Source organism: Capsicum annuum, chromosome 1 (genome assembly GCF_002878395.1).
Source record: "Capsicum annuum cultivar UCD-10X-F1 chromosome 1, UCD10Xv1.1, whole genome shotgun sequence".
Taxonomy (NCBI): domain Eukaryota; kingdom Viridiplantae; phylum Streptophyta; class Magnoliopsida; order Solanales; family Solanaceae; genus Capsicum; species Capsicum annuum.
Window position 1 is genome coordinate 49,198,126 of NC_061111.1, and position 9,033 is coordinate 49,207,158.

A 9,033-nucleotide genomic window follows, 5' to 3' on the forward strand; every position below is an offset into this window, starting at 1 on the left:
TGCATCCGATGATAAGGGGTTTTGAATTTTGTCGACCTGTTGTAGTTGTTGATGAGGCACATTTAAGCGGACCATATGAAGGAACATTTGTATTAGCAAGCATATTAGATGGTGCAGGTACTGTTCGTTCATGTTTTATTATACTCTTTTTTTGTTCTATTATTTACTATGTATTATATTAGCTTATACATTGATGTTTTATTTATAATAATTCATAAAGATGCTAAATTAGCACCTTTATAGTTGACATTTTTTTCTCAATGATTGCCTTGTTTATTTTATATTTAGGTTGTATTCTGTCATTAGCTTCAATGCAGTTGATTCGGAGAATGACAACGCGTGGATTTGGTTTTTAACAGCTTAGAGAGGCATTTGGTGAACGAGACAACATATGTGATGTATCAGACAGAAATAAAAGTATCATAAAAGGTGTAAGCATTGTTTATCCTAATGTCCCTCATCTAGCTTGTATTTGACATTTATGGAAAAATGTTTGCACCCATTTTAGAAAAGGTAAAGATAGACTTAGTGACCTACATTATTCCATGGCTAGATCTTATAAAAAAAGAGGATTTTAAATATATTATGTCAAAGGTTGATAAGGTTGATCAAAGAGTTGAGAAATATCTGGAGGAAGCTAGGTATGAAAAATGGGATCGGTGTCACTCTCCTGTAAATAGAGGTAGAATGATGACTTCACATATAGCCGAATGTATTAATGGTTGTTTGGTTGAGGCTAGAAAACTTCCTATTCTAGGTTTCCTTGAAGAAGTTAGAATTTTATTTGTTGCCTGGAATTGTAAGAACAACGAAATTGCATCTTACACCAACACAACTCTTGGAAGAAAATTTGAAGAAATACTGACTCTTAATGGTGTTAAATCTTTGCGAATGACGGTTTGTATTCAAATAATTATGAAACAGAAACTTTGTTTAACATTGATTATATACTCATATTTTTACATCTGAAACATATTATGCTTTTTGGTAACAGGTTAAACCAGCAGGGAGTTATCTTTATTGTGTCTATGATTCAGGATGGAGGCACATTGTAGATATTGAGCGTGGCACGTGCAATTGTGGTCGGTATCAAATTGATAAAATACCTTGTCCACACGGAATTTCCGTATTAAAAAGTAAAAATGTGGATGTAAAGAATTATGGTCGTTATTGCTCTAAATTGTACATGCCACAAACCATAGTGAAGACATATGAACTTCTGATAGTTCCAATGCCAGACAAGAAGGATTAGAATATTTCAGGTTTTGTTGATGATGAAGAAGTTTTTCCACCCAAATATCGAAGATGGCCTGGTAGACCAAAAAAAGGAAGGCATTTGAAATCAAGTGAATCACTGTCTTCAAGTTCGAACCGCTGCGGTAAATGCGGAAGAGCCGGGCACAACCGTAGGACTTGCGGTTTCTTTCCAAAGAAATCATGATGAAGAAAATATGTTTTTCTACATGCTGATGCTTTGATTGATTTTAGTTGTATAAACATTTTAATTCGATTTTGTTGGAATGCTGGAATAATTAATATAAGTTTTTTTGGTTGCTATTTGATTTTTACTTGTTCAATGAATATTTAATAGTATAAGAACAATTTGAATAATTTTACATATATCATATTTCGTAACCATATTAATTTTAGTTACAACTGATTAGTATATGTATTATGTAACCTAGAAAATATAACATGCACGTAATAAAATGTTGAAACATAAGTTGTATGAACTGTTATAAGTTAGTAGTTACTGTGTAAGAAATGTATGATGTAGCGTTATACTTTATGTTAGTGTATTATGTTAGACAGAAAAAATATCATTTTAATGACTCTTAATGACTACACATCATACGTTTCTGTAAAGTATATGTTGTTCAGTTACGAATGTATAATATGAGATTATACATTTGTATAATTGTCTGAAATAGTATCATACATTATAAAAGTGAATGTTGTGAACTATGTTTGTAATTTTTTTTCAGAAAAAATACTGTGACAACATGTATTATGTTATGTGTTACATATATTTAACATATTAATTATTAATTCAATGTATTTTTAACTTATAAGAAATTGTACATTATAGTAAAAATATAATGTGTTCAAATGCAATGTCAGTGTATTTTTATTTTTGTTTATACACGTGTAAAAAAAAAATAAAAAGGCAAACTCAATATCTACAAAGAATTAGTTTGTATCATTAAAGTAGTGTGTTAGAAACTGCAAATCATTTTTTTCAAAAATAAGAAGACATCCATAAAATGTTCATTGACATTAAGATAGTAATCTTGGAAATGTTTAACATTAACCACGAAACTAAGAATTAGTTCATTCAATGCCAACAATTATAAAATATTGCTACTCTAAAGTAACAATTGCACTTGCATCAATTTCTTCGATAACACTTTTCCTTGGCCGAGGCGGATTGTCATTATCACTCGTGTACCCTTCATTTGCCTTTTCCACTCCATAATGCCACAGTAATGAAGCATAGCGTACACGTTGACTTGCAGCATCAAACCCACATGAATGAACTTGCAGCCCTTCACTTAATATTTATGCATAAGCATACACAAAGATTCCAAAGTCCCTGATTTTAAAAAATAAAAATGAAATAATAATCAATACATTACTTATAATATTATTATACATGAAAAATAAAATGTAATTTACTTACAAACTACCAGGCGCTTGTTATGGGATGTTTTGCATATAGTCAACATCAAATGGAATTTTGTTGACAAGACCTGTTTGCTGAGTAATCTTCTTTTTGTACGCTTCAAGTGATGGACAGTCAGTTCGTTCAGTGTTATCATAAAGGCCATTGTCTGACAAGTAAGTAGGCAGCATCACTGCAAGCTTTTATATTTTAATTGGTGGTTCTTTTTTCCTTTTACTTGACAGTGAGTCATACACATGTATCAATCTTTCCTTCAAGACAATCACAGCCAATGTCCAATGAAATTTTTTACCGCAGTTAATTTGAACATATACCTCATCAACTATATACCATGGTAATCCAGCAGGCATACAAAATCCATGAATTATATTTGCAATAGCATCTTCATTCTTAGCCACCACAATTGATTTTGTATAATCTTGTTGTGTGGATAGCTCAACTGCTAGTTCCGCTGGATAATAGTGAGTATGCATCTTCTCTACATATGTTTTAAAGAAGCAGCTTATCGTCGTATATCTATAATTATCACCCAGCTGAATTTTTGATTTCTTTCTCAAGTGTTAGAAGATCACATCTAAATGCTACAAGTTAAAACAGGGTAAAAAGGTAAAAACGATTGAAAGAAATCAGTAGCTTCGACCTTAGTTGTTAATTAGATGTATGATATACAGCTATGTAGGTGTTACTTGTTATTATACATGAAATGTTGATTAAAGTTGAATAACTGATAATCAAAAACACTGCATGTACGATATGTTATTATACATTGATTTACATGTATGATATGTTATGGTGTTGTGGAATATTAAGTATTAACAAAAGAACTTATGATATGGATAATATTTAGAATAAGTTACCTCATCGTTCCAACATGTCTTGCGTTTGGACATCAAGTAAAATCAATTCTTGGACTGTAGGCGTGCAACGATAAAGTCCAATTGTTTTTAACCTAACCCCGAAGTATTAACTCGATAGTGGTTGTCCGTTTCTTTTCTGAAAAAACATCATTGATTACACATCACAATTACCGTTTAGTTTATGATGGCATAGTATTGTTAAAGAAAAATAATACTAAATTTATTACTTGGAAGAATGAATTTTCATTAATCCTACGGCAATCCACTGGGAGTAATCGATCATCAATTTATTCGGCAAATCTTGGTTAATGGTTTACCCATCAAAAACATACTTCAGCTTCTTCTCTTTATCATAATCATCTGCATCCTTAGAGGCAGAACCATACTTTAAAATGTATGGTGACCTTAAAATCCTGGACTTCTTTCTTTCCCGTTTGGCAGGTGCTTTTGCTTTTTATCCTTCAAGCTCCCGAACCTGAGCATCAAGGAAGTCAGGTGGAATCTGTCTGTTTGAAAGATCCCATTGGCTTTCGGTCATTTTATTTGAATCACCAACATCCAATGGTTTTGTAGTCGAAGGTGTTGACATACCAAATAAAATTGTATCTACAGCTACTTGTATTGAATCAGTTACTATCCCATCAACTTCATCCTACGTGAACACATAAGGATTTGTAATATATAGATATAATATCTGAATGTGTAACTATATTAATGCTTATGACATTTATGTCTAAGGTGAACCATACTTGTTATTACATATTACATTAAACGTAATTATACATGTATAATGTTATTCATTCATTTATACAGAACAATTGGTAATGTGGAACAATTCTCTTTGCACTGAAAAAACTTATGCATAACCATCATTGTTCAGTACATTTAGTTAATTTCCTTCCACAAAAAAAATATTTTGTAATAGATAATACATAACAAGATTACCATAATCAACATGTTTAAGTTATGATTTATCTGGAAATCATGATCATCCAATGTTCATGAAGTGTAAAACTGCTTCTTAAGAGAACAACCGTATAACAATGTTAGAAATCATGACAACATCACTATTAGAAAAATTTGATATGCACCAGAGCTAAAAATCTATACATTCCTATTTGTTCAAATCCACAGAAATTTGATATACACCAGAGAAACAACAAATAGTCCCAATACGTACTTTTTCAAAGTAGAACACCTATATAGATATATTTTGTAAAAAAAAATCAATATTAGGGACAAAAAATACCTGCACATCTGTCATATCAGTAGATTCCTATTTTTTCAAATCCACTTCATTACCATCTTCTTTAGCGGTTACATTTACATCCTATTTTAAATAACAATTATCGTGTATTAATATTTATTCAAAGTATAAGATAAGAGATTGAGATGAAGTTTTACATCCATGATAAGAAATTTCTATCTGTAATGGATACATATGAATATATAAATATATCAGTAATAAGAAATGATGTCATATGTGATTCACAAATGATTTTATAGCAGTAATAACATAAATATGTATGATGCTAATTATAAATTACAAGCTTTATGTTCAAGAAATTGTTTGTATGTTAAATATATGACTCTTCTTGATACATTTGAATGAATGTTTTATGTACATTTAACTGCCCTAATATGAAGAAGCTGGAAGAAACTACAAGTGTATAGAAACATTTAGTAGTAATTAAGCAATATTAGGGACATAAAAATACTGACAAATCTTTCACATCTGGGATGTTCTTTTTAACCAATTCTTCATCGCTACCTTTTTCTTCATATGTCATTATCTCATCCTATTATTTATGTGATAATTATCATCATCCAATTTGCATGAAGACTACATATGTAGTTATTAAGACAATTGTTCAAAAATGTGCAAAATATTGAAAGCGTCAAGATCCATACAACTTTATATTCAGTCGATAGGGTTAATATCCTTTTTTTCAACCAATAACAGAAGCTATATTTATATAGACATATATTTTAGGAAAAAAAATAATTTGATGTGCAGAAAGATACCTCCAAAGCTTTCAAATCAGAACAATCCTCATTTTCAAAATCATCCTTACGGTCTGCCTCTTTATCGGCCGCGTTCAAGCCCTAAATTAAATAATAATTAGCCTAAATGAACAGTTATTCATAAACTTTTTTTACGTGATTCTAGAAAGATGTTATTTAAGTAATTGTAAATAACATACATAGGACAGAAGATATTCATAAATAACATGTATTTTGCTGAAGGAATAAATAGTAGGTTTAATGTATAACTGATCATTATACATTCAAGTTAATGTATTATAAAAAATTAAACTGCCCAAATTAAGTACATAACAAATATTTAGGGGGGGGGGGGGGGGGGGAAATACCAACAACTGTTGCTCTTCAAGAATGTGTTGCTTATTAGATTCTTCATCACGAGACTCTTCCATATCGTTGAGTGATCCCTTATCATAATCTTTATGCTGTATTAAAAAGAAATAATATTTGGTTTTGATAAGATAATTACGTAGATTTATAGTATATGAACAAAATAGTTGACAAAAAAGTACCTGCATATCCTCCTTGTGTGGACTCTCCTGTTTTTTGGATCCGTCTTCTTGACTTTGTTGTTGTTCATCAATTTTCTCCTCCTATATAACACGAATAATCTGAATATATAAATATTTCATCAACGTTAGACAAAATATAATGAAATTAAATTGTTATACCTGTGATTTCTTATTTTCTTCATTCTTCAATGCTTTGACGACCTCAGCAGGTATTTTTTATATTAGTGTAACTAATTCAGCCATCTTTTCAGTAAACTTATAACATAATGAAAAATAAAGTTAGTAGAAACACATCATTCTATTAGAAAAATGTATGATAAAGAAAGTAAACTTACACGTTTGTTGATGTAATTCTGTATTTTATCACCATCTAAACTTGATTTAGAAGTCCCTTCAGGCTATGTGGAAGATGAAGGAACAGACTTGTGCTGGTGATGTTGAATTTCAGACTCACCAATTTCTCCCTTGTCTGTTGCATCCTTATGCGTTTCACTATACAAACCCAACACATGATGTACTGGATGATCACGTCCAGATGTATCATCATCCATCATCGCTTGACTATTTTGCTCGAACATCACAATCTTTCTTTTATTCAAAAGGTGGTCAGGTGATACAGGCGATGTAAAAATCAGTCTTTATGAGGATTTTTTGCGGAGATATAGTGCTGAAATCACCAAATTCTTCAGTAATGGTACCGACACGCTGTTGAACTTCATCTTCTATCCTTTTCAACTTTCTAGAAACGGATGTTAAAGCATAAGTTGTTGGATCAGATGTCTCAAAATCTTTTGAAAAGGACAAATCCAACCTACTAACTTCTTTGATTGTAGGTTGTATATTCTTGTACGAATGCTAAAAAGAATAATTTCAAAATAAAATATTTGCACATAAATAAAACAACTTGAACAAACAAAATAAGTACAAAGTTAAACAATTACCTTACTGAACATACTAGACATAAAAGATTCGTATTTAGGCCTTATACACTCCACCGACCAGTTTAGTATTCTGGGAATAATGTTTTGCTGACGGACAATAGTTTTTTATTCTACCTCGGAGCAGCACTCAAACATCCAAAAATTTAGAACATGCGGCATTCCACGCAATGAATATAACTGCTTTGCAATATTGAAGTCCTACTGCCAGGAACTCATTAACTTTTCAAATGTGACCTTTCCCCATGGAAAGTGAATGTACCAACCGTCCTCGACCATCTGAAAGTGTGCAATACTGATTGGTACTTCCTTATGCTGAGAAAACATGAATGTATGAATAAAGAACAATATCGCCATGTTCAGAGTATCTTCAGCGTTATCGAAGTGTCCCATCTGCACCCGTGTTATCAATTTTGACCGAGTTATTGCTCCTTATTATTAGGAAAATACTTCGAAATCAACGCTGATTTTGATGATAAAATATATATATAATCATCAATATTATCGGTACACTTAAGACCGGTAATAATGGAAAATTCAAGCATTGTGAATTTGAGGATTTCCCCTTGTACCCAAACATGAATCTCGTCCTTATTATCCTGCTGAATTTCAAGCATGAATAGGCATTTTGAAATATGTCCTATCCAGTTGCACCGTGACATTTCAGAAATATGCCAAAAATCGCATTTCTAAATGCTCGTAAAACATCCTCTCTAAAATATTCCTTTATCTCTTCCCCGAAAGCACAGTTACATAAGCTCCCCATATGCAATGGGTGTGGTGGACTTTGTCAATTCGGTATTTCATGCCCTGAAAAAAAATATAACATAGTTAGCTAACAATTACTGATTGTATGATGGTCATTTATACTTTCAAAACATAAATCAGACCAACATTAAACAATTGTTAGTCATGTATAAGGGTAACTTATAAATTTACAAGTAAACTATTTAAATATATAATAAATGCAATCCACTATATACACTACATTAACACATGTATGAGGTTAACTTATACATCTTAAAATTAATATAAGTTGTTAGACATGTATGATGGTTACTAATTCATTTACAAAATCAGACCCACATTAAACAATTGTTAGTCATGTATGAGGGTTATTTATATATTTATAATTAAACTGTTTAAATGTATAATAAATTCAGTCCAATATATACACCACAGTAACACATGTATGAGGTTAACTTATACATCTAAAATTAATATAAGTTGTTAGACATGTATGATGGTTACTTATTCATTAACAAATCACTTGCATTAATGTATAATAAAATCCAACCCTAACCATTCTATCGATTCACATGTATGATGGTTACTTATACATCTAACAACTTCTTATTATACTAAAAAAAACTACATCTAAACATGTATGAGGTAACTTATACACAAAATTTTCAAAGAGTGCCATAATTAAACAACATATACAAATCTATAATAGTTATGTATACATTTAACAATTTATATCAGACCAAAACATAAACAACAATTACACATGTATGAAGGTAACTTATACATTTCAGAAATTAATATCAACTTTATTAGAATGTATAACCTTTAGAATAATATTTCAGAACAACTACATTATACATTCCTGTGATGAAAAACTAATGTATCATGTCTTATTATACATATGTCAAATTATACATACACTCATAATAAATACCTTCGGAAGACGTGGTCGGTCGGAATCATCAAATTTCTTTGTACTTGCTTTTGAAATAGACTTCTTCAATTTAGAAGCGGCCTTATTCGTCAATTTCTATATAGTAACGGGATCGTTTCTATGCTTTGAGCGATTCTCTGCCCAATCATGATCTTTTTCATCAAATATAGTAGGAACAAGTCCAAGTGGAATATCTTCTACAGTTGCATCTAACTGAGTAATTCCTAAACTAAAACTTGGAGGATTATCCATTACCAATTAACACTATTTTAACTTAACAATATTGAAAAATCAAACTACAAAATAAGAAAATCAAAGA

The 9,033-nt window shown here is 30.8% G+C and overlaps 1 protein-coding gene across 1 annotated transcript; it reads left to right on the plus strand.

The window, feature by feature from the left end:
- The first annotated feature begins 585 nt into the window (after nt 1-585).
- LOC124897659 lies at nt 586-1,252 on the plus strand. Its single transcript, XM_047410816.1, has 2 exons — nt 586-897; nt 995-1,252. Exons 1-2 carry the CDS (start codon nt 586-588, stop codon nt 1,250-1,252), a joined length of 570 nt encoding a protein of 189 aa, XP_047266772.1.
- Nucleotides 1,253-9,033: the final 7,781 nt, after the last annotated feature.